Genomic DNA, 24990 nt, shown 5'->3' on the forward strand with positions numbered 1-24990 from the left:
TCTCAGACTTGATATATAAACAATATTTAGATATCAGGGCCAGTTTCATATCTGATATTGATATCAAGATTATATATTAGAATTTATCATATACCTGATATTGATACCATGATTTTAAATCATATTCTACCTCAAACTTGATATTGATATCATGATTTTATATCATATTCTATCTCAAATACGATATGTATTGATCAGAATTATTGATATTCGAATTTTATAGATATCAGAAATAATATCAAAAATGATATATAAACAATGTTTACATATCAGTTTAAAACTGATATCTAAAATGTGAACATTAGATATCACGACGCGCTATATCAGACGACTACCCAAATAGATATCAGTCCACGACTGATATCTATCGACATTTTTGTTGTAGTGAACTGTGAAGAATAAGTATCCACTCTCTAGGATTGATGATTTGTTCGATCAACTAAGAGATTCTAAGTATTTTTCAAAGATTGATCTTCATTCAGGATATCATCAACTTCGAGTTAAGTCAGAAGATGTTCCTAAGACAGTTTTCAGAACTCGTTATAGACATTACGAGTATTTAGTTATGCCCTTTGGATTAACGAATGCACCAGTTGCATTTATAAATTTGATAAATCGAGTAATTCGACCATATCTCGATCAATTTGTGATTGTCTTTATTGATAATATTCTTATCTACTCAACTACTGAAGAGAAACATGCACGAAATTTGGTAATAGTATTGCATGCTGACATTGAAGGAGCATAAGTTATTCACCAAATTCAATCAAGTGTGAATTCTGGCTCACTGAATTCAATAGAAAACGAATTCAGCCAATTATAATTTTCTAGCCTATTTTACATGGTATTAGAGCAAGGGAAACCCTGTTGTTGTTTTCTTAGAGTATAAAATTAATCAATTAAAAATATGTTATGACTCTAAGTTTACTCGCAAGTGCACGAATCGCATTAATAGCAAAGGGTGCAAGTACGAGGTTGATCCCACGAGAAATAGGTACATATACATCAAACCAATTATGCTTATCAACTAGAAATCACCAACACATATACACAGCAATGTAGGTTGTAGGTTGATTAACTCATGCACACCACCAAACAAATACACACACGCACACACCCAATTATTTTGCAATGTTGAGAATCCCAAATCCATTTTAATCATGCAATCCCTTATCACAAACCTTATTAGTCATTGATTAAAACACAATATAACAAAGTTTGACTAGGAATTATGCATCTACAAGGAATCTTAGGTGGACTAGGAGATGTTGGTCAAAGGAATCATGCATCTACATGGGTGTCGTTCTATGCGCATATCCTTGAGCGCAAAGAATAGATTAGGCTTTGTGGATGGCACGGTCGAAGCACCATCACAAGAAAAACATCTAGCCAACTTCTCCATTTGGTAGCGTTGCAACGATATGGTACTTTTCTGGATACTCAATTCCCTCGATCCAGACATTGTAGACAGTGTAATTTACTCCACCACAGCACGTGAGATTTGGGCTAATCTCTATGAGCGTTTTTCTCAAAGCAATGCTCCAAGAATCTTTCAAATTCAGCGAGACATCGCTTCTCTTACTCAAGGGCAGATGTTAATCGCCAATTATTACCCCAAGATGAAAGGTTTGTGGGATGAACTTGCATTCTACAATGATATGCAAAGTTGTTCGTGTGGAGCCATGAAGAAGCATGCTTTGAAGGAGGAGAGAAACGCATTAATGCAATTCCAAATAACAGAGATATATATATCAAAAAACATAGAGAGATATATATATAGATATATATATATGAAAGAACAGAGATTAAGTGAAAAAGATGATAGATAGGTATTAATATAACGTCAAATGTGTAATAAAGAATGTGTTTTGTTAAAATGAAAGAAAGAAAGAAAGAAAGAAAGTTCATACCTCTTCGATCGTTATTAATTGGAATACCCCTCTGTTCAATATCCACCTGAGACATTAGGATGAATCAATCATTGAATACAGAGTAGAGAGAGTAATTGATATCCCATTAAAACTACTATTTAATTAACAAAGTGCTCTACAGAAATGGAAAAAAAAAATATACAAATTAAATACATAATACCTTTCGATCGCACGTACGGTACTCCTCGATGAAGATTCAAGAACAAAACTCGAATGATTGAGGACGACAACGACAAGTCAATATATTGTACTTTGTGTGCTCCAAGAACCCAATATGAAGTAGCTACTGTGCTCTGCATGCAACGATGAAGTATGAACGCATCCTCCTCGGTTGGGTGTGTTTATAATTTATAAAGACGCACGTGTACTTATATAGACGCATGTGAGAGCGTCGGATTAGAGAATGGTCTTGATTCTTGAGTCTTTTGACAATTATAATAAATTAGAGTATCATAGGAACTATTTGATATTTTTTTCAAACGAATTAGAGTATGCTCTTGAAAATTATTATAAATTATGCAATAATATAATGATAATATTATATATGAGAAAATATGCAATAAAAAATATATATGATATAGTTGCACATCTTATAAAGCGTATTATAATTGTTAATCTGCGACAATTGCACAATTACACTGTCAATAATTACCCAATTATAATAAATTTCTTAAAATTAATAATTTCAATTACATAATAAATAAATTTATTGAAATTAATTGCAGAACAAATTACTCAAGACTTCTACTATAACTTGAGAAGGGAGAGATGATACTTTAGCCAATCATAAGCCAACCCACATTACTGAAAAAATTGTGTGGGGCATGGATCCCAACACACTCTGCATTTTTTTTTTTTTGTGTGTTTTACAGTATATTAGAGTCACTGTTGAATAATGACTATACTAACTATGTAACAAATACTATTAAAAAAAAACAAAGGGTATCAATATAATACTTATATATATACCTTCCGTTTTTTTGTTACATAAACATGTTTTTTTGTTACCACTTTACATAAATATGTTAAAAGTTTATAAAACCAACATAACATAAAACACTAAAATTTATGTCGTCATATAAACTCTTATCATGTTTGTCATCACATCAACCATTATAATGTTCGTCGTTACATCAACCATTATAATGTTCGTCGTTACATCAACCTTTATCAACTCTTATTTTTTTTTTTTGGTCAAATTGAGAGTATTGTCTTATAGATGGGTTTATTTATCAACAACTGCACCTTTTTAACATTTGGAAACATTAGGTGGGTTTCTTTTTTTTTTTTGGTCAAATTGAGAGTATTGTTTTATAGGTGGGTTTATTTATCAACAACTGCACCTTTTTAACATTTGGAAACATTAGGTGGGTTGATTTAAAATTAGGGGTGAAAAATAAACTTTGAAATCATTTACTTTAAAAAAAATATGATTTTCTTTAGATGCAAAGAAAATATTTATGATTTAATTTTGGACTTCAGCCCCACTTATACCTCCGCCAAAAATAAAGAGTTGGCCCTTGTAACAATTGGCTTGGCAATAAATTCCTACAAGCCAGGAGGGCCCTAAATCAAAATCGTAGCCTTATGATTCACACACAAATTCAAACATCGAAATTGGGTCTCAAGTTCATCAATATCATTGAAATTCCAGTGAAGTCCAATCCGTTCTTATAATGGCGAGGGAGAAAGAGAGAGGGAGAGAAGAGAAAGACGAGAGGTGAGAAGAGAGGTGAGAGAAAGGCAGAGAAGAGATAGAGGGGAGCGAGAGAGGAGAGAGAGGAAATAGACATAGAGGGAAGAAGAGAGAATGGGAGGCCGTCACCAGCCATAGGGCAGCGCCGACGATGGTGGGGTCGGGGTGGGTCTAGACTTGGAGGTGGTGATGGGTAGTTTGGGGTGTGTAATGTGGGTATTATGGTCATTTTGGTTAATGGTTAGAATTATAATTTAATAAATGAAGGAGAGGGGTGTGTAGTGAAAGGAAAATGAGTTTGCAAATATCAGCACTTTTATAAAACAAAATTTAAATTTTATTCTTTCAAATCAAAAGTTTAAAATTGGGGAAACCAAACGGTTAAAAATATATTAATCAACCTTAATTGTCTTCTTTTTGTTACTAACCAATAAACCATTAATTTAATTAACTCATATATATATATATATATATACACAAAAATTCTCTATGGAGTATTAAAGAACGGACGTAGATCTTTATAATTTTTTTTTCAATTTTTGGTTGGGTTCAACATTTTAAGGTCTTTATATGACTGTCTGTCAACTTTTACCACATTCTTATATCACATTTTTATACCATCTGACGTGTCATTACTTTACTGGACAAAGTTTTTCTTTTCCTTTTTGGGTTTTTATTTTTATTTTTTAGTATCTAATGTATGAATGCCATGTAAGTTGCCACATAAAGTGGTATGAAATTATGATATAAAAATGTGGTATATGTAGCACTACTGATACTATATATATAGGGAGCTTCCATTAAAGGATCCCTAAAAAAAATTATTTAAGAGATGAAGTGTGGGGCCCACTTTACATTGTTTTTTAATGAGGAACCATCTACCTTTTAAGTCTTTATTGCATAATCATCCTTACAAAAAATTCATTAAATTGGAAATTATTTCAAGTGTTTATCAAAAATATTTTATTCGTTTATTTATTTCATCAAAATTAGATAGATTAATAATTCCCGATTTGCCTAATTTTTTACTGATATGATCTTTGAATAGAGACCTAAAAAATAGATGACTTGCATCGTTAAAATATTATATGGAGTGTGTCTCATGAGAGATTTCTTTAATTAATAAAATTATTGGAAGAATTTCTTAATGGAAGATACCTGTATATATTCATACTCAATTGATATTTTTATTTTATTGCGACAATGAATCACTAGTATAAACCTTTTTTTATTCCTTCTTTTATATCTACACAACTGGACCTTCTACTATGACGGCTAACATTCTATACCCTAAACCCAACTTGCTACCTGCTGAGCCATTATTTTTTTTCTTATTCGTTAGATCAATTAGAGCTGATATAACGATCAATACCTTCAAGGCTTCCAATGCCTGCAGTTATCATAGAATTTATGTTCTCTTTGACATGTATTCTTTAGGGAAAGTTGTTTGAGTTACTGATGCTTAAATTCTTAAACACGTGTTATGAATTATCCAAACAATGAATTTTGAAATTGATGGAAATTTAAATGGGAGTTGTAAATAACTAAATACGATGCAATTCTGTGAAATTAGAAGTTCTTCATCCAAACACACTTGTAAGAGGTTTTCCACTCTAATCTGATCAAAGCCCTATGCAATCAACACACACTTCTATTTATAGGCTATCCATGACCGCGGCAGGCATGTATATGGCGGCAGTCTTTTCCTTCTCATTTAAGATTATTAGTTGGATAAAATAATTGATTTGAAGGCTAATCTGATCAGATCAAAAAGGGAACTAACCATAATTAATAGCCGTTATGTCTGCTATCATCACTTGCTTGAAGAAAATCTGTAACTTTCACTGAATTCCAATTCCAACTATCCAATTCAAAATGAGCTGCTAATCCTGCTATTATGTAAACTGCTATTTATTACTTTGTGCGTTCCATTCTCACCAAATATCAACTTGTAACAGTTCTTAAAATTTCATGTCAGCTCAATATAAATCCATGTAAGGCATTGTTTAAAATTTCACAAGTAAATTCTTTAAAATGATTGTAAACAATAAACATGCTTCAGAGATCTATAGAAAATTGTGTTTAAATGTACTATCCAAATATTGGACGAATTTGAATTAAGAAGTTGATATATCCAATAATCCACCTGAAATAACATATCACCCCAATAAAATAGTATATTAAACATATTACTAAAATATAATCTTGAATATCTTCAATCTATTTGAACATCAAAACCCTTGTTAAACAGGGGACTCAAAATGAGTATTAAGTTCATCAACTAGTTTCTAAGAGAAATGAATAATAGCAGTAAGAGAAATGAAGATTAATATTTGCAGAGCGCTAGACAGAAACCAATTCATGAGTGAAACTATAATTCTCATTCAATGAACAGACTATTGCCGCTGCAGCCTTTAAATAATACAAAGCAATTGTTAACTGAATGCCATCTCCGCAATATCAGCTAAACTACCCAAACTGTAATTCTTACCTCTCAAACAACTCTGACGGTTAAATACACCATTAATAGCTTTACAACTTCTATATAAGCGTTGGTTTGGTATGACTACATCTCCTTCATACATGGTGCCAAAGGTTTGGATTCGGTTGCTTACAACTATAGGAAGCAGCCATTGCAGCCAAGGGTTTGGATTCGGTTACAAATTTGAGATTGAGAAGACAGAGAAATTGCCTTATGTAGGATTAAAAAATTGAGAATTCTGCTGTTTTTGCACATTGAATTGTTGAGACTGACTTCTAATTCTTCCAGAATTATTGACTGAATTGATTCCTTGACAAGATACAGAGAAATTGCATCCTGTAGGATTAGAAAGTTGACAATCTACTTCTGTTGATTAACACTCTCTAATTCATTGCATGTGATCAATGTTATTTAACCTTGAGTAATTGTTTGCAAATTTGTCTTAAGCTTAATAATATTTGAGCGTGTTAGAGAAGCAAACCTTCATCCAAGAGTGTGTCCAAACCTCCCTTGATGTTGCACAATCCCCAACATACCAAAGAGCAGTAAATGAAAGTGTAGCACTGATCAATGCTTGATCTTGTGTACACGCTTCATAGCTTGGATTGATTTATGAGGTCTATTCTCCTTTACTGTTCACAAAAATTCCTTAGGGCAGGAAAAAGAACCATCTACATATCCAAGTAGATTGTGAGCTCTGCGGAAAAAAAAAAAAAAAAAAAAAGGAGGAAGATTGTGAGCTCTGAGAATCTATGTAACCTGAATTTTCCAAAGATAAAATTAATTGAACCCAACCTCAAAGGAATGAAATTAGGAAAGAAGATAGATTAACATCTGAAGTGTAGAAAAGCCATGAAGAAATTGAATGTACAAGAAACTGATGGAAACTACAAGAAAATTTAAGAAATTTCATCTGGTGTGAGGCATTGAGGCTCTGATACCGTGAAAGAAATGAATAGCAGTAACAGAAATGAAGAAGATGAAAATCGGCAGAGTGTTAGAAAGTTTAAGGTTTAGGTATCAGTTAGGGAGAAACCAATGCATGAGTGAAACTGAACTGTAATTCAAATTCAATAAATAGAATGTTGCTTCAGAAGCTTTTAAATAATGCCAAGCAATTTTTAACTGAATGCCATCTCAGCTATAACAGCTAAACTACCGTAACTGTCATTATATCCTCTCAAAACTCAACAGATCTTAACTAAACCAGTAACAGCTTTACAACTCCTCTATAAGCTTCGATTTGGTGCAACTGCAGCTGCCTCACACATGTTGTCTATCAGTTTCAGGCAAAACAGTCTCTTAACAAAAACTCACCAAAATCTAAATTTCTGTCCAATGTTTGTGATATTTTTCATAACTAATATAGGTATATACAAGTTTAGTCTCCACAATCACATTTCATTTTGCCGAGATTTACTATAGTTTTGATAAATCAGCAGTTGGCTGTAGCTGCTATCAAGGAAATTCCAGAATGTACTTAATTTTAAAAATTCAACATTTTTAAAGATAGATCCAATGTGTATAAAATTTTCAGAATTGAAATATACATGTGAAACTTTATCCTTCCAAAACCTCAAGTCATTTCAAGAAGATCTAATATGGTTTTGATAAAACTAAATTTGGTTTGGAGCAGATGTCAAGAAATTTCCAAGAGCTTGCACATAACTTCAAAGTTTCACTAAAAATTGAATACTCAACGAAACCCAACAAGGAAAGTGACCAAAAAAAAAAAACGAAACTCAACAAGAAAGCATTCAATGGAAAAACTTATCCTGTCAAATTGAAATTAAAGACCCAATTGAAAACTCCGTCTAAGCCACATAAAAATTGGAAACGACCCGCTATCATTCACATTACATGCATGCACTTCAAAGTTCAAACTTTGTATAAAAATTTGAATGTTGCAGCTACCGATTGTAAAATTATGAAAACAGATCTAAAACACAAGAACCTGCCTCTCAGTTTTAAAAACACAAAATCCAACATGAAATTTTATTGACCTACCTCAAACTCTTGCCTCTTAAGTATTTTTCCACAACCTCCAATCTTTTTCCAACTCAAATCCTATCCTAGACCTCCCACATGCACTTTCAAAGTTGAAATTTACCAGAGAAACAAGGTAATGAAAGACAACTAATTTAACATATATTTGGATAAAGAATTCTTTCTGTACAGTTATGGTTTTGGAGGCTACCAATCTGATTTTTTTCTCCTCTATTCAAACTTCCAGACAAAAATGAGGAGGGGAGTATGATATATGCAGACACTTTTTTTTCTTTTTTGGATCCCAATGTAAGAGGCTAAGTTGCCATGTGAAAATTATGCAGAAGTATGGGATTTCTAATGAAGTTCTATTCTCAAGGCTGATCAATTGGGCTTGCATGGGTTGCGTTATGTCAAGCTCCATAAAAGGGCTTTTAAAATGAGGTTGGGCTATATACTTTATACAACTTCAGTCCATGGTGTCTCAGTTATGGGTTAATTTAAATTCTTAAGTCTGTGCATTGCTTAATGATAGATAATATTATATATATATATATATATATATATACCTAGCATATATTGAACCATGTCAAGTATGGAATAAAAAATGACAAAAAACCAAAAAAAAACCCTGTCTTGAGAAAAATTATATATATATATATACATATATTCGATTAGGTGCGCACCAACGAACATGGTTTATAAACTTAGCAGTGGAGGCTTATAAAATTATAGGTTTGAACAGAATATGTTAAGATTGAAACAAAAAATTCATATGAATGCATAATTAAGAGCTGGGCTGTAGTTCATATAGGATGCATTGCTGTATTGGTATTGCTGGCTAAAGTTTGTCACATGGCGGGCTGGGTTTAGGTCATCTAGAAACCATAAGACCCCACTAGGTGGGGAAAAGCCATTTGGCTTGTAAAGTAGCGTGGCATTTAGGGATGGCCTTTTGAAATGGAATGTTTAAGGAGTGAGTATTAGTTGCAGGTTTTCAGGACAACTTATTTCTGTGTTATGGTTGTAGGCTTATGATAAAGTTCAGGTTTATGCATGGTAGTGTATCATTGTGCCACCCAAATTACTTAAAACTTTATGATTGAGGTTGTTCTCAATATATGAGTTATGATTTTAGGTGAGATATATATATATATATATATATATAGAAATTTATTCAGGTGCGGACTTCGCACCGTGCGAACATCTCACACCCAGCTGTATATATATATACCCATATTGTAAAAGTTTGAGTTCATTTGCAAGTAAAAAAAATTTCAATTCTTTGTTTGTGACAACAAAAGTAAATAATTGAGTACATAATGTGACAGGAAACATTATGCACCTGATAAGCCATTGAAACTTGATGCCAAAGGTTTCTGACCAGCTATGACCAGGCTCTGTTGAGATTTCTTATTTCATTGAAACCTACTGCTCCCAGAAAGAAAAGCCCCGCTCTCTAACAACTTTCCTAGTTTCAGGTAGCCGACGGAAATCTTTTTCCTGATTAGATTTCTTCGAGATTACTGCTCTAGTATTCTTGGCTGGCTGACTACAATCCAATTGATCATCTTCATCACTTGTCGTTTGGAATCTGGAAATCTGCTTACCAGACAGCCATGCCTGAATCATCTCTTCTGTCCTTGGTTCTGGCAAATACTGTTTCTCTTTCATCTCTATATAATATTTGTGGGCTTCCTCCAACTTTCCATTCAGAAAGAGCCCATGTATCAGCACAATATATGAGCTACGATCGGGACTAACTCCATTCTCACTCATCTCACTCAACAACTTGAACACATAATCAAGCTGGCGCCATCGACAAAATTTTCGAATCAACATTAAGTAGGTATCAGTATTTGGAAGGCAACCCGTGTTTTTCATCTTGTCCAAGAGCTCAAACACTTGATCGCCAGATGTTAAAATACGGATGAAGGCATGGTAAGTCTGAATTGTGGGATGAAGGCCTTGCTGCAACATGTCATCGAGGATGTGTCTAGCTTCATCAATTTTCCTGGCCTTGCAGAGAGGCTTGATGAGCGAGTTATAAGTGACAACACTGGGAGCAAGACCCTTGTCTTGCATTGTTTTCATGAGATTGATAGCTTCTTTCCAGCACCTCCCTTTTGCAAGTGCGTAAATGAGTGCATTGTAAACTTTCCTATCAGGCTCAATCTTCATCTTCTTCATCCGGTCGAAGAGCTTGAGCACCTTGTTAAGGTTGCAGGATTTTGAATAGCAGGATATGAGACATGAATATGAGACAGCATCGTGCAGGACACCTCGGTTGGTCATCTCATTCCAAATCCTCTCGGCCTCACGCGAACACACGATGACATTACACCAACCGTTGAGGATAATGTTAAAGCTCTTGGTGTTAAAGGGGAAGACATTTCGGTTGCAGAAGAGCAAGTGCTCGGCTTCTTGAACGTTCTTGTAGCGGCAAAGGGCAGAGAGAAGGCCATGGAAGTCTTCCATCCCAGCGTGGAAGTTAAAGCGTTTGTAAGCGTAGAAAGTATTGATAGCCCTGCCAACATCATGAACACAAGAGTATCTCCTGATCATGATCAAGAGAGTGTGAGGAGTGACAAGAGACGCACCTCGCATTTCATCAATCAAGGCCCAGGCAGTGTCAAACTTTCTCATTTTGCCCAGAATGGAGATCATGGAATGGTATTCACGCACTGAATGAGAGTATCCTCCCGGCTGCTGCTTTCCATTTCCAGCCCACAGGAAGAAGGTGAATGCCGATTCCCAATCATTGCGAACCCGAGAAAGAACCTCCACTACCAGCTCCGACGAGGCTGCTATGCCGCATTGGTCCAGCTTCTTTTTCATCTCAGAGCCGCACGATTCGCGTAGACCTAGTATATCCACAATGCTTTTTACATCTCGGGCAAGACCCTCTGAATCCGAATCCGAATCCGAGAGTCTCAAGCCATGTGATTCTGCTGCTGCTCCGATGGAATCCTCATCGTCAGTGTCGTCGTCATCGGAGCTCTGCAACTTCTTCAACTTCTTCATCGTCAGTGTAGAAGAAGAATAAGAAAAAAGGCGGAGGAGGAACGGAGTAAAGGAATGCGTTGGCGTTGGAGAAGTTGGAGCTGATATGGATGGGACTTGCTTCAAGGCAAAGGCAGCAACAATGGGTATAACAGAGCTCATATGGGTGGGTTTCTTAAGCAAAATCGTGTACAATGATTTTATTCTTCTTGCCATGCTCGTATTTCTACAAAGCACAGAAAGCCTATCAACTGTTTGCGAAAAGAACTAAACCAATAATCCTTCAATTCGATACCTTTTCGATGATGCACCTTTTCTCAACACTCAACTGCCCTGCCCTTAAATTGCGCAAAGGCAAGCAGTCTTAAATTCTAATCCATTATGTCTCAAATTCTGAATGATTTCGCCCTCCTTTCTTTTATTCATTCAAACTTCATACTCTGCAATCAAACACGGTAGAGACTCCTGTCTCACTCTGGCCGTTGTTAAGACAAGCTAATGAGGTTGTGACTTCTGCAAATGCAAAATTCAAAATTCACTTTGCACACCACAACAGTTGAAATTTTGGCAGGGCCCAAGAGGGCCAAGACGAAACCCACCACCAACCCCAAACCAAAAGCCCAAAAGTACAAAGAACGGAGATGCAACCCACTATCCCATGCCCAAAATGGGAAGTCCGAAGTGTGATAGTGGAGGAGGATCCTTGAGAAGCAAGGATTGGTTTGCCTATAAATAGCCCAGATAAGCAAACGTAAAAAGTATGCAATCATTCATAACTCTACTTACAATCAGATTAAGCAAATATTCATTTTGGCATCGAAGTGTCTTTTGCAGAAGGACATTCCTAATTATTTATTATTAACTAATTAATTTCTTTCCAAGAATTTTAACATCAACAAGTATTAACACAGACTTGAAGTCGACTCTGACTACTATTAATCCCACCTCAGGTGGAATAACATGTCACGGGTCCGACTGACCTCTCTGACAATCAAGATCCTTACAACTACTTGACCAAAGTTCATCCCTCGGTGGATAGCTCGGGTCGGCACGGTCGTGTACTAAACTTAACCACGTGACCACTAGTGTGAACGGACTATGATATTTGGCTTGTTCACTCAAGTGCATTTGGGATTGTGCCCAGCCTGGCCTGACAGTGTAGAGATGGGACATTCTCCATCTCCCTCCCATCCTAAGAGACTAAATCTTGTATGGGCATGCCCCATCGAAGAGTCTCTCATCCTAACATGGTGCTTTGGTGGTTGCTTTAGGTGATGATATGACCTAAAGCATACCCCAAGCATGCCTACCATTAAATGCAAACACCTCTAGTGGTTGTGCATGACACTGTTCAAACCTCCTATGAGCCAAACATCACCATGCAAGTAAAAATCTCCTGCCTCTCTTTGCCTATAATAATCGCATCAATGGAAAGGGTTCACAACTTCTATCATACAAAACCTCTCCCAAATCTCTCTAGAACTACTCGACTCTTGGCCACTCCAAGCCCTAGAACGATCCACAAAGAAGACAGGGAGAGGTTGAATCCATTAAACACCAATTTCTTGCATCTAACATGAGTCCTATTTCTCCGCACGGACATCTGTTTCTCTTCATGCACTTTATCCCAATTCCTAAGCACTTCAATTCAAATTGGGAACTCAAACAAAAGGAAAAGAAAAATAAATGAGCTGAATGGTATAATATAAATGAGAAACTTTAGCAAGCAATTGTGTTCTTATCTACTACATGGAGAGAAACACGAATGACATGGTATCACCATTTGGTTTACTAAGCCGGCAAAACTAGTAGAACTAATTGAATCAAATTGTTATCTCAAGAATGGTAAGTCTGAATAATTACAAATGGAGACAAATTAAACTATATTTTCTCATTATTCCCAAAATAGAAGACCAAATCCAATTCCCAATTCAATCCATTATCAATTTCTGAGGTTGGCTTCTGAGCATTACCAACCCTGGAGTTCAAAGAGCACGGATGGCAATAAGTCAAAGGCCACTGAATTTTTCATTAAGTAATTTAGCTGAAAATGTGATCTGCATTCATGTTAATGCGGACACTGCCTCTATGGCACTGCCTAGTGGCCATGCTGCTTCAACCAAGGCGTTATGATATTTAACTTTCTTCACCAATGTGATCTCTTGCCAGGGATCTAGACCTGTACCAGAGATACAAGCATATTAGAATTCAGCTTAGAATTTATTTAGATGAAATGTCATTGTGAACTTGCTAAACTAAAACCTACCGAATCCATCTACAAGCAATGTAAATTGGTAAACAAGATCCATGCACAAGTATGGCAGATTGTCCTCGTCAACGTGTGGATACGTGGATTTGGCATCCTCAAGTTTAGTTTCACAAGCACGCTTTGCTGCCTCCTCAAAGTTCCCAGGGTGAACTTTGGCAACAGGTTCATTTGGGTTAACAAAACCAGCCTACATATGTATAATATGTAGTTAGCAAAAGCATGCAGTTGTCTAAAATGAATCCTAACCTTTTCATCCCCATCAAGCAAAATATGTACAAGTTTAGGATGATTAAATACCTCAGCAGCTCTGTCAAAGAAAAATGAAGCAACAAAAAGGTTCCTTTGTCCATCCCCTCCCCCACCATTCCATACCCCGCCAAATGTACATTTCATGTGTGTACATGTTGCTTCGTTTACTTTGAGTGCCTTCATAGCTACCCTCCTACACCCCTCAATGCTTGATCCAGATGAAGAAGCTGATGCTGTATACTCAGTACCTCCATAATTGTATTTACCTTAACAAAATTTCCCACCAAATAGATTACACACTAATCCACAAACAGAAAGTAAAAAGATAGATGCCTGTGCTTCATTATGAAACAATATAGAGCTGCCTGCCGACATGTAATGATTTTGCAATCATTTAATATATAGAATGCTTTTACTATACGTACAATGCTATGCAACCCAATTATTTTGTCAACAAGGTGGCATCTTCACATTGGGTTCTACAATGTAATTTTTTTAATGCAATGATGTGGTGTGCATATCATGTGCAACATAAGAACAGAAAAAAATTGAGATAAATAGAATTTCTCTTCAGTCTACAGTATACAAAGTTGTAGAATATGTCGGTTGGTACTCCCAAAAACCCCAGTGGGGGCAATTTCCCCACTGAAAGCAATTTGTGCATTTTTTTGATAATTAAGTGTAGCACTAATCCTTAAACTATTGCATGAGTCCCACTTTGGTCCCTAAATTAATTTTCATCACAAAATGGTGTCCAAATTTCAAATCGAGAAGTTGGACAAGAAATGAATAAGCATGAGCATCTATTCCTTCTCTTTGTTTTGAATTTTGGGTTTTGCCCATCTCTTCACTTAGTGTTATATATGCTTTAATGTACACATGAAATCTTTAAGGATAAATCCACTTGGGAATTTCACTTACAACCAAGTCCGCCCAGCAGAGGCATTGCTATGTCAAGTCATTAAATTTGATTTTTTTTTTCCTGTTATGTGAAAGATTACAATTTAATCTGAAACTTAGATTCCAAGGTTTACTAGGAAATAAAAGAAAGTCCATGGTTTTGATATCAGATTAAAAAAGATTCTTTCATATGAAGACATCTATTCTTTGAAAGAGGAGAGGGAGAGTGGGGGGACAAAAAGAGATAGAGGGCGTGATGATGAAGGTGAGGGGAGAGATGAAGTATTTCAAATTTACCATTATACCACTGAAAAATGTGGTCATGTAATTGGCACATACCAATTATTGACAGGAAACTAAACGAATTTGGCGATATGCGTTGCATTGCAACTCAAGTTGAAGTTCAAGAATTATTTTTTGACAAATTAATTTGGATCCAAGTGAGACACGGGAAATAGTTAAAGATCGTTGTACAATTAAATCCTTTTTTTATATATTCTTCTTGTTGAGCCTTCACAAACAAAAACTCTCGGTTATCATACGAGGTGAGTATTTGGCTAATTGAACTGCCTCAAATCATCAAACTTTCACTTAAATTTCCTTAGCTTTTTTTCGTTGGTAACCAAAAAAAAGAAGGGAATAAAAACATTGTGCAATTTCACAATTACTCTAATGGTTCAATTCAGCTCTCTAAGTTTCTATTTCCATCAATGGTTCTACCTATCATGGCCCAAAAGAGAGTTTGCTCCTAGGGCTCCAATTCCTCTTTCATACTTCAAACCTCCATTACTCCAACAAAAAAAAAAGGAATCACTTAGCAGCTCATTCTTCTTAGCTTCTTGTTTCTATTTCTATACTTTTAGTTCAACAAATGTTGTTAATTTCTCATATTTTTTCAGTCTAATTATAGTTTAAGTTTGCCCCCATAAAGATAAAATCCTAGGTCTGCCACTGCAAAGAAGCATTGTATGCAGCACCAAAAAGTTTAAAGAAAAAAGTATTATAATGCAAGATGGTTTAGCTAAACAGATAAAAAAAAAAAAGAATTTGGGATTTAAAAAACAAAAACAAATAAAAAGGTTGTTAATATGGAAATGGCAACTCAACATACCATCGTATCCAGATAAGATGCAGGGATTGCCAGAATCGTCAGAAACCTTTAAAATCTCTGCTCGAGCTGCTAGTAACCCATAATGCAAGTAACTGTATTAAAAATACAGAAAGCATTATTAATCTATAATGATTATGTGATGTGAAGATTACAATGAAGTCAAGGAAATAAATGAATGCAATTAAATATAATGTTATGTGACAAAGGCACAATAAAAGACGAAAAATAAATCACAGACATCAATGACTTAAGCGGAAAGAAAGAGGAAAACCTGTGAACATAGAGGTTATATTTTGTTCCTTTGAGAGACATTTCCCTTACGTATATATCCTCTCCTTGGGATTTTCTTGGTGCCTTTGCAGCATCCTCCTCTGAGATAGCATAAGCCATTTGAACAGATCCACCCCCAAGATCAACTACCCCAACAGTATCTGAATATTTCTTCCCCAAATTTCCTAGTAGATAGTTTATTGTGACCTGAAAAACAAGTCCCGAATAAGAATTGCAACACTAAAATTGTCTACCAACCACAAATACCATAAAGAAACAGAGAGAGCGCGCATAGCGTACCCACTGGAAGGAACCCTCTTGAGTTCCATCAATAACCGTAACGGCATCGGGGCTGGAGCTGAGGGTGCTTCTATCTTTGAGCAGATCCCTAACCGCTTGCAGAATGCGGTCGGAGGCATCGCCCCCCAACGCCCTCAAGCCAGCAGTTGCCCCAACGCGGACGGGAGTGAAGGCACGCAGCTCTTTGGGGACGGCGCTTTCGGCCGAGTCGAGGAGGCCGGTGAGGGACTCGGCCGCACTACGAGGGTCCTTGGGGTAGGCACTCAATCCAGGCTTGGTCGGAATGAAAAGCTCGAGATCTTTGCCGATGGGAAGGAGCTCCAGGTTTTGGTCGAAGCAGAAGACGTGGACGCGGCTGCCGGAGCTACCGGCGTCGAAGATCACAGCATAGGAGGTCTTGGGAGGTAGCTTGCGGTGGTGGTTGAGACTGCTCGTGGTCGTCGAGATGGGCCCGGGCATGACGTAGAGGACCATTGTTAGCAGCAGCAGAGGGACCGAAATGACGAGCATGACGCTCCTGTACTTGTACATCTTATCGGAGACGGAGTCGTACTGGGTCCCACCTCCGAGTCCTGCCCTCCCGGGGCGCTTCAGCATCTTGTCGGAGGAGGAGGAGAGCGAGTCGTGGTGGGGATCGGACGGTGGGGAATTCAGATTCTGGGCCTCCAGCAGTTCGGCCGACGAAGGCGATCTGTATCGGATCTGGCCGTTGACGACTGCCGGCTCCAGATTTGGTTCTAACTGCTGGGATCAACAATCCCACTCCCACTCTCTTCAAAAGTTCAAATCAACAATCCCAACCCCAAATGCCTCCTTCTCTTTTGCTGCCCAAACTACCACACCACTGCACTGCACACTGCACACAATCAGAGCAAAGCTTGGCTTGGGATCAATCAACATTAGCCTCTCAGGCTGACGCTGAGGCCTACATTTTTATATGTATTTTAAAAAAATAAATAAATATTTTTTTATTTTTATTTTTATTCAAAAAAATAAAAGAAAAAAACTTTGTGTAAAGTACACACAAAAAAAATAAAAACAAGAAATTCATCGAAATTGTACAACAAGCCACACATTTCTTATATTTCCCGTAAAGTTCCCAATACTCATATGGGGTCCGGTCCACCCTTTTAGTGACTGATGGATTTCATTTAATTACGGATTTATTATGGCCGTTTCTATTTCAAATTTTCAACCCAAGATAAATTACATTTTTTGTCATTTAGTTTGGTTTCATTTTAATTTAAGTTAATACAAAATTACAATCATATTTCTTAGGCTTTCTACTATGCACGGGCAAATGTAACCCAAAAACCCAAAATGGCTCACAATTGGCTCACACCCACTCACTATGGGTCGGGAAAAGAGCCAAATTGTAGTGTAACCCAAAGTAAAACCCACTTCAAGGTCACATCGTGACCCAAATTGAAGCTGGCCCCCGATGTGATCCAGTAGAGCAGATGAGAGAGAGAGGGACTGACGCAACAACAATGGTTGTCCCCTGCATTTGTTCCACGCCAATTTGTACAGCGTGTACATCACCTACGGCTTGGATTGTTTGACCGTTGGTGATGTGCGGCTGGGATTAATTGCCCGTTGAGTCTTTTTTTTTTTTTTTTTAAACCCATTTTGAAATAAATGGGCTAGACTATGGACCGTTAATAATCAACGGTCCAAATCGCACTACACTTAATTTTTTTAAACAAATAATGTAAAAATCATTTAAAAATAAAAATAACACCTAAATTTTTTTAAAAAATTTCAGAAATATGTTTAAAAATTCCCCAAATCCTCCAACAGCTATATTCTCAAATGGGTCTATATATACCATACAACACCCATAGATTTTCATCACAAACTACAACCTTTGTTTACCAAATTTGCTTCAAAAAATAATTTTTTTTATCATGGCTCCTAGAGGAAATGCCTGGGGGGTAGCTAAAGATGAAGAAGCACTAGTGATGGCATACCTAGAGAGGTCTCCTGACGGTTGTTTTGGTGCCCAGGCAAGAGCTGACATGCTTTGGGAACAAATTTATCAAATTTTCAAACGTAACATAGGGGGTGAAACCATTCGTAAGGTTGGCAGCGTTAAAACACAATTCAAAGATATTGCGCGTGATTGCAACAACTTTTATGCTTGCCTATTGGAGGTCAAGCGAATGCGCGCAAACGGTGCAAATGATGCCAATGTGGTAAGTTTTTATTTATTTATATATTTGTATGATTATTTTTTATTTTATCAAATTATCAAGTATATTTATATAATGGTATTATTATTTTTTGTTTTCTTTATTTATCAAGCAAATTGATATAGGTGTATGATTATTTTTTGTTTTGCTTATTTATCAAGCATATTTATATAGGTGTATGCAAGGAATGAAATTTCGAAAATTTCGGCGAAATTTTCATTTTTTTGGGATACCGAAATTTTATCATATATCCCTTATTTTTCGTAAAAATTTTGGCGAAATTTCGGTAATTTCGCCCAAAATTTCGATTATACACCCGAAATTTCGATTATAGAGCAGTGTGTTTTTTGTAAAATTTCTCCAAATTTCGCTGCAACTAGTGTCGAAGCCACAAACCCAATCTTCACTAAGTCAGTCTAACATTCCAGCAGCAAACACCAGAGGGAGAGAGGGGAGGAAAGGCGAGCTGGCCTCGTCGCCAAAGGTCGTCGGAGGCGGCAGATCGGAGGGTGATTGAGGAGGGAGGAGAGAGAAGAAAGAGAAGAAAGAGAAGAGATCGGGGAAGGAGAGGATATCAGGGAGGGAGAGGAGGGAGAGGAGGAAGAAGGAAGGAAGAAATCATGGAGGGAGAGGGAGGAGAGAAGACTATGCGCAGGGAGAAAGAAATGAGGGAAGAGGAAGAAAGTCATTGCAAGGAGGAAGAAGTCACGAGCAAGGAAGAAAGGAAGGAAAGAAAGGAAAGAAGAAAAAAGAAAAGGAAGGAAAGAAAAGAAAGAAAAGAAAAAAAAGGAAAGAAAAAAAAAAGAAAAGGAAGGAAAAAAAAAAGAAAAAAAAAAGAAAGGAAAAAAAAAAAAAGAAAAAAAAAGAAAGGAAAAGGAAAGGAAAAAAAAAAAGGCTTTTGGGTTGATTGGGGTTTGATGCCTTTGAGCAATTGGAAAGAAAAAAAAAAGAGTTTGGGGTTTTGTTTGAGGTTTGGTTTGGCTCTTTTGGGGTTTCACTTAGTTGTTTTTAAACCATAAACTATAATATATTTTTATATAAAAAATAATTAAAAATACCCTAAAAGGCCTAAACTCTAATATCTTATATCATATCATAAATAATATAGAGTATATAAAGTTTAGTGCATAGATAATATAGAATATACTAATTTCATTTAACAATATTTGCTTCTAGCGCGCATTATATTTATCTTATATCACATGAAATTTATTATATAATTTGGTTTCTTCAATATTTTTTTATCAATGTAGTAGATAATATGTTAAATAAACATATGGTCAAGTTTCATTCAAAATTTCCGTATTTTGATAGCAATTTTTGTCGTTTTTGTCTAATTTTGTCGAAATCGAAATTTCGATAAAAATTTCCACGAAAATTTCCATCGAAATTTCCTTTGAAAATTTCCTCGAAACCGAAATTTTACTCCTTGGGTGTATGATTATTATTATTTTTGTTTATTTATGAAGCACATTTATAAAATTGTATTATTATTGTTATTATTTTTTTATCAAGCATATTTATATATTTGTATTATTATTTTATTATTATAGTTTATGCAAGCACTTGAAGGCTTTTGGAACAAGATTGGATTCAATTTTCCATGGGTGCACATTTGGGAACAAATAAAAGAAAGTGCAAAGTACGCTGCGGCTCATGCTCCTGTCCGATTTAGTGATCTAGACACCCTCACCACTGACTATGCCAACACTCTCGCTGATGATGAACCCGACAATGCCGATCCAATATAACACTTGGCGAGGACGAAAACCCACCACCATTCCAACCAATAGGTCTATTACGGCCAAGGCCATCAGGGAGAAACCATGCAAAACGGGCCAAGGCAGCTGAACTCGTCCAAACTCATATGGTTGAGGCAGTTGATCATTATAATGAAAATTCAAGGATTTTCATACAAATGAGGCTTGACAGGCAGCGTGCAAAAAGTGAAAGAGATGCCGCAAAGGAAGCAAGAAAGAGGGTGAGGATCGAGAGGCAACTAGAATGAGAAGAACAAAATATTATGGGCCAAGACCTCTCCAAGATGAATGAGGGGCAACAGATGTATTGGGAGCAAAAGATGGCTGAAGTCATTGAAAGGAGGCAAATGGGCGCTAACCACAGTTCGGAGTACACTCTTTTTGGATACTACCCGGATCTTTCCAACCTCAATCAGTCAAACCAGGGGTACCCGCCTAACAATTAGAATGAGACCTTGTGTTATGTTTGCTCTTTAATTGTGTTTTTTATTTTGAATGTTAATCTTGTTTTAAGTCATGTTTGTTCTTTAATTGTATTCTTAATCTTGATTGCATTTCCACCCAGTATTGGATTCTCACTTATTGCGGTACAACTCCAATGAATGCATGCATGCTACAGTAGATAATACTAATGCATGCTACCATTACTGTAGAACATGCCTATTGTTGAACACGACTACTCAATCAAAGTGCATGAAATGACTACACCATCATAAAGCAAATGAATGTGGATCATTCAATCCTTATCTCAAATGTGTATGGTTTCATTCTAAATACCACTATATTTATCATGTTACACTCAATCTCTTTTCAGGATCATTTCTTATTCCATAAACACTAAGATGAATCATTTGTACGTGTATTCATCATCCTCCTCGTCTTCGGACTCTGATGCTGAATGGGATAAGGAAGAGGATGGAAGGGAGATGGTGGGGCAGTTGATCATGTCAATGGGTCATACCGTCGTCGCCGAATGTCCAAGGCATGGCGGTACGTCTTCAAGTCGCTGGTACACACACCGGAATAGAGTAGCCGCCCACGAACGTCTCATGGACAACTACTTCATCCCCTCGCCAATCGAGGACACCGTGACTTTCCGCAGGCGATAGTGGAGGAGAGAGCGTTTGGGATTCTAAAAGCCCGGTTGCAAATTATAAAACGACCTGCTTGTTATTAGCGTCTGATTGAGCTTGGGTATATCATGAAAGCGTGCATAATTGCACAATATCATTGTGGAGGATGAGCACCCTGAGGATGACTGTACGGATGACCCAATAGACCCAGAAATGGGCACTAGAAGGGCAGAAGCTAAATACGAAGGTGTAGAACCATGTCTGACCGGTGCTGCTCCATCATCATTACCTGAGATGAATGCTCGTCGGACTTTGCTTAGGGCCCAAAATGTCAACGAATCCCTAAAAACCAATTTGATTGAGCACATATGGATCCGAGAAAGGAACCCACCACTTGCACCAACACATTGAAATCAGAATCATGGTCCATCAATGTTGTTCTCATTATCGTATGTAGGGTTTATCTTCGTATGTTAGGTTAATCTTCGTTGTTTATCTTCAAAGTTTGTTTCTTGTCTTTGCGTTTGCCGTTTAAGTGTGTTTGTGTTTGTCGGTTGCAGTTTGTGAAATGAAATAAAGGCATTGATTTCTCTTAGCTGACTTGACATGATACAACCATCACATGCTTGCAAAATAATTCACTCAACCAATGACAAGACCATACACTGATTCCACACTCCATCTCATGCACAACACTATTGCTTCATATGTGAGATTCGAGTATCTGTGAATCCATCAGGGAATCTAATGGGCAAGTTATCATGCTTTTTTCCCTATAAATACCAAAGTTTAACTAGTAGGCCAACACATCCACATAACTATCGTTTAGAAATGACTTCCTCCTCCAAGCAAGGCGTCGGTGAGAGCTCCAAGCAAAGCGTCGGTGAGAGCTCCAAACAACAGTGCGATCAAAGCTTGTGTAAGTGCCTTCCTAACTGTGCTGCACCATTGTGCGATTATTGTTTAATGATGGAGCGTGCAAAAGAACCAGATAGGAGGTTCTGCAAGTGTTCGGATGATATTTTGGTCCCTTTGTATGAATTTTGCATGAGATTGGAGCTCAAGGATCTGGCCAATCACCCAAATCTTTGCCACCAATGGTTGAACCACCTGCCAGAGCTCAAACCACTCGTGCCATGCACCTGCGGGAAGAACCATTTGGTTCAACCATGTGACGAGTGTGAAACCGAACAGAAGATCTTAGATTGGTATAATTACGTGGGTGTCAATTCTTCGTCATCAGACTCTAAATAAGAAGTTCGCTTCATTTTCTGTCATGTCGAATGCAGTTGTTGTTGTTTTTTCTTTAAATCATCGTGTTGTCTTTGTTGTTAATGGTTGTTGAAGTCCCGATGTTGTACGGCTTATGTTATCTAATTTATGAAATTTCCTTATTTTAAATATATTCAATATTGACCTTATTTTAAAGATCACATTAAAATAAGACCAATGGTATAATTTTTATAATTATTTGAGTTTTAAATTATAAATTAAACATCACTTAATCAATATTAGCCATATTTTAAATAGGTATAAAACACTGTGACATAAAATGGATCACAGCACCATTAGGCCTTCCACAATGGGAATATCCAAATTTTGTTACCCAAAACCCATTTTGGGTCACAAATAGTGACGTTACCCATTTCTCACAGTAATGGTGCTGTGACCCATTTTGGGTAACAGTATTTTATACATATTTAAAATATGGCTAATATTGATTAAGTAATATTTAATTTATAATTTAAAACTGAAATAATTATAAAAATTATATCATTGGTCTTATTTTAATGAGTAATGTTTAATTTATAATTTAAAACTCAAATAATTATAAAAATTATATCATTGGTCTTATTTTAATGAGATTTTTAAAATAAGGTCAATATTGAATATATTTAAAATAAGGAAACTTCATAAATTAGACAACATAAACCGTACAACATCGCAACTTCAACAACCATAAACAACAAGAACAACATGATAATTAAAAGAAAAAACAACAACAACAACTGCATTCAATATAATAGAAAATGAAGCGAAGTTCTTATTCAGAGTCCGATGACGAAGAATTGACACCCACGTAATTATACCAATTTGAGATCTTCTGTTCGGTTTCACACTCGTCACATGGCTGAACGGGAGGGTTTTTCCCGCAGGTGCATGGCACTGGTGGTTTGGGCTCTGGCAGGTGGTTCAACCATTGGTGGCGAAGATTTGGGTGATTGGCCAAATCCTTGAGCTCCAATCTCATGCAAAATTCACACAAAGGGACCAAAATATCATCCGAACACTTGCAGAACCTCCTATCTGGTTCTTTTGCACGCTCCATCATTAAACAATAATCGCACAATGGTGCAGCACAGTTAGGAAGGCACTTACACAAGCTTTGATCGCACTGTTGTTTGGAGCTCTCACCGACGCTTTGCTTGGAGCTCTCACCGACGCTTTGCTTGGAGCTCTCACCGACGCCTTGCATACACCTTCATATTCTTGTTCTGCCCTTCTAGTGCTCACTTCTAGGTCTATTGGGTCATCTGTACAGTCATCCCCAGGGCGCTCATCCTCCACGATCATATTGTGTAATATTATGCATGCCTTCATGATATACCCTAGGTCAATCGGAAGCCAATAACGAGCAGGGAGTTTTATTATCTGCCACCGGGCTTTTAGAATCCCAAATGCCCTTTCCACATCCTTTCGGTATCCCTATTGTTGAGCGGCAAATAACTTATGGTGGGGAAGAATAGGACTGTGCAATGAAGTAATAAGAGTTGACCATTGAGGGTAGATCCCGTCGGCAAGATAGTATGGGAGTGTGTAATCTACCCTATTTATAATGAATCTCACTCTGTGGTTCCGATCGGAAATCACCTCATCAAAGAGATGGGAACAGTCCAGCACGGTGATGTCATTATTCGACCCAGGTATACCAAAATTTGCATGTCATATCCACGTGTCATACGATGCAACGGCTTCAAGTATAATAGTAGGGACATGATAATGCCCACAATAATGAGCTTGCTCGGCCATAGGGCAATTTTGCCATACCCAATGCATGCAATCCAAGCTACCAATCATACCTGAAAATCTTCTTTGACTCCCTTTCCGTAAAAGTTTTCTCATATCAGTAGCAGTAGGCCTTCGAAGATACTCGGCCCCGTAGATATCTGAGATGGCTCTTATGAATTTCGAAAATGATTGTCGTATGGTGGATTGGCTAACGGTCAGCATCTCTGAGACCAAATCAAACAACATGCCATATGTCATCACTCGCAGAGCCGCAGTAATCTTTTGATGAGGCGTTCAACCCACTTTACCGAGGGCGTCAGGTCTTGCTTGAAAATATTCATCATGGCTGCAAACATCTTCGGGAATCCTATTGAATAAGGGTTGGTGCATGCAGTATCGCCTTCGAAACGTCACGGTGTCCTCGATTGGTGCTGGAATGAAGTAGGCCTCCATGAGACGTTTGTACGCATCTTCCCTATTTCGGTGTGTGTAACGACGATGTGAAGACGTACCACCATGTCTTGGACGTCCGGCGACGACATTATGACCCATGGACATGATCAATTGCCCCACCCTCTCTCTCTCTCTTATCCTCTTCCCTATCCCATGAACTATCAGAGTTCGAAGATGAGGAGGAGGATGAATGCACATACAAAGGATTCATCTTTGTGTTAATGGATAGAGATATTATCCTGAAAATAGAGTGAATGGAACTTGGTAAATATAGTAGTATTTATAAATAAGCCGCATGATGGTGTA

General features: G+C 37.0%; 3 protein-coding genes across 3 annotated transcripts; all 3 read right to left on the bottom strand.

Annotated features, from left to right (window-relative positions):
- Positions 1-5953: 5953 nt before the first annotated feature.
- Positions 5954-11537, bottom strand: LOC147299908 (Tetratricopeptide repeat (TPR)-like superfamily protein). Its single transcript, XM_086237660.1, has 2 exons — positions 9441-11537; positions 5954-6806 (listed from the first exon to the last, which is right to left on the bottom strand). Exon 1 carries the CDS (start codon positions 11312-11314, stop codon positions 9524-9526), a length of 1791 nt encoding a protein of 596 aa, XP_086093786.1. The 5' UTR covers positions 11315-11537; the 3' UTR covers positions 5954-6806; positions 9441-9523.
- Positions 11538-12773: 1236 nt separating this feature from the next.
- LOC147299909 (apyrase 2-like) lies at positions 12774-17090 on the bottom strand. The gene is made up of 6 exons (XM_086237672.1): positions 16198-17090; positions 15899-16104; positions 15628-15719; positions 13665-13882; positions 13365-13554; positions 12774-13277 (listed from the first exon to the last, which is right to left on the bottom strand). Exons 1-6 carry the CDS (start codon positions 16792-16794, stop codon positions 13162-13164), a joined length of 1419 nt encoding a protein of 472 aa, XP_086093798.1. The 5' UTR covers positions 16795-17090; the 3' UTR covers positions 12774-13161.
- Positions 17091-23553: 6463 nt separating this feature from the next.
- Positions 23554-24684, bottom strand: LOC147299910 (uncharacterized). The gene is made up of 3 exons (XM_086232726.1): positions 24540-24684; positions 24271-24455; positions 23554-23928 (listed from the first exon to the last, which is right to left on the bottom strand). Exons 1-3 carry the CDS (start codon positions 24682-24684, stop codon positions 23554-23556), a joined length of 705 nt encoding a protein of 234 aa, XP_086088852.1.
- Positions 24685-24990: the final 306 nt, after the last annotated feature.

The sequence above is a fragment of the Dryas octopetala genome, chromosome 1 (genome assembly GCF_963921425.1).
Source record: "Dryas octopetala chromosome 1, drDryOcto1.1, whole genome shotgun sequence".
Taxonomy (NCBI): Eukaryota; Viridiplantae; Streptophyta; class Magnoliopsida; order Rosales; family Rosaceae; genus Dryas; species Dryas octopetala.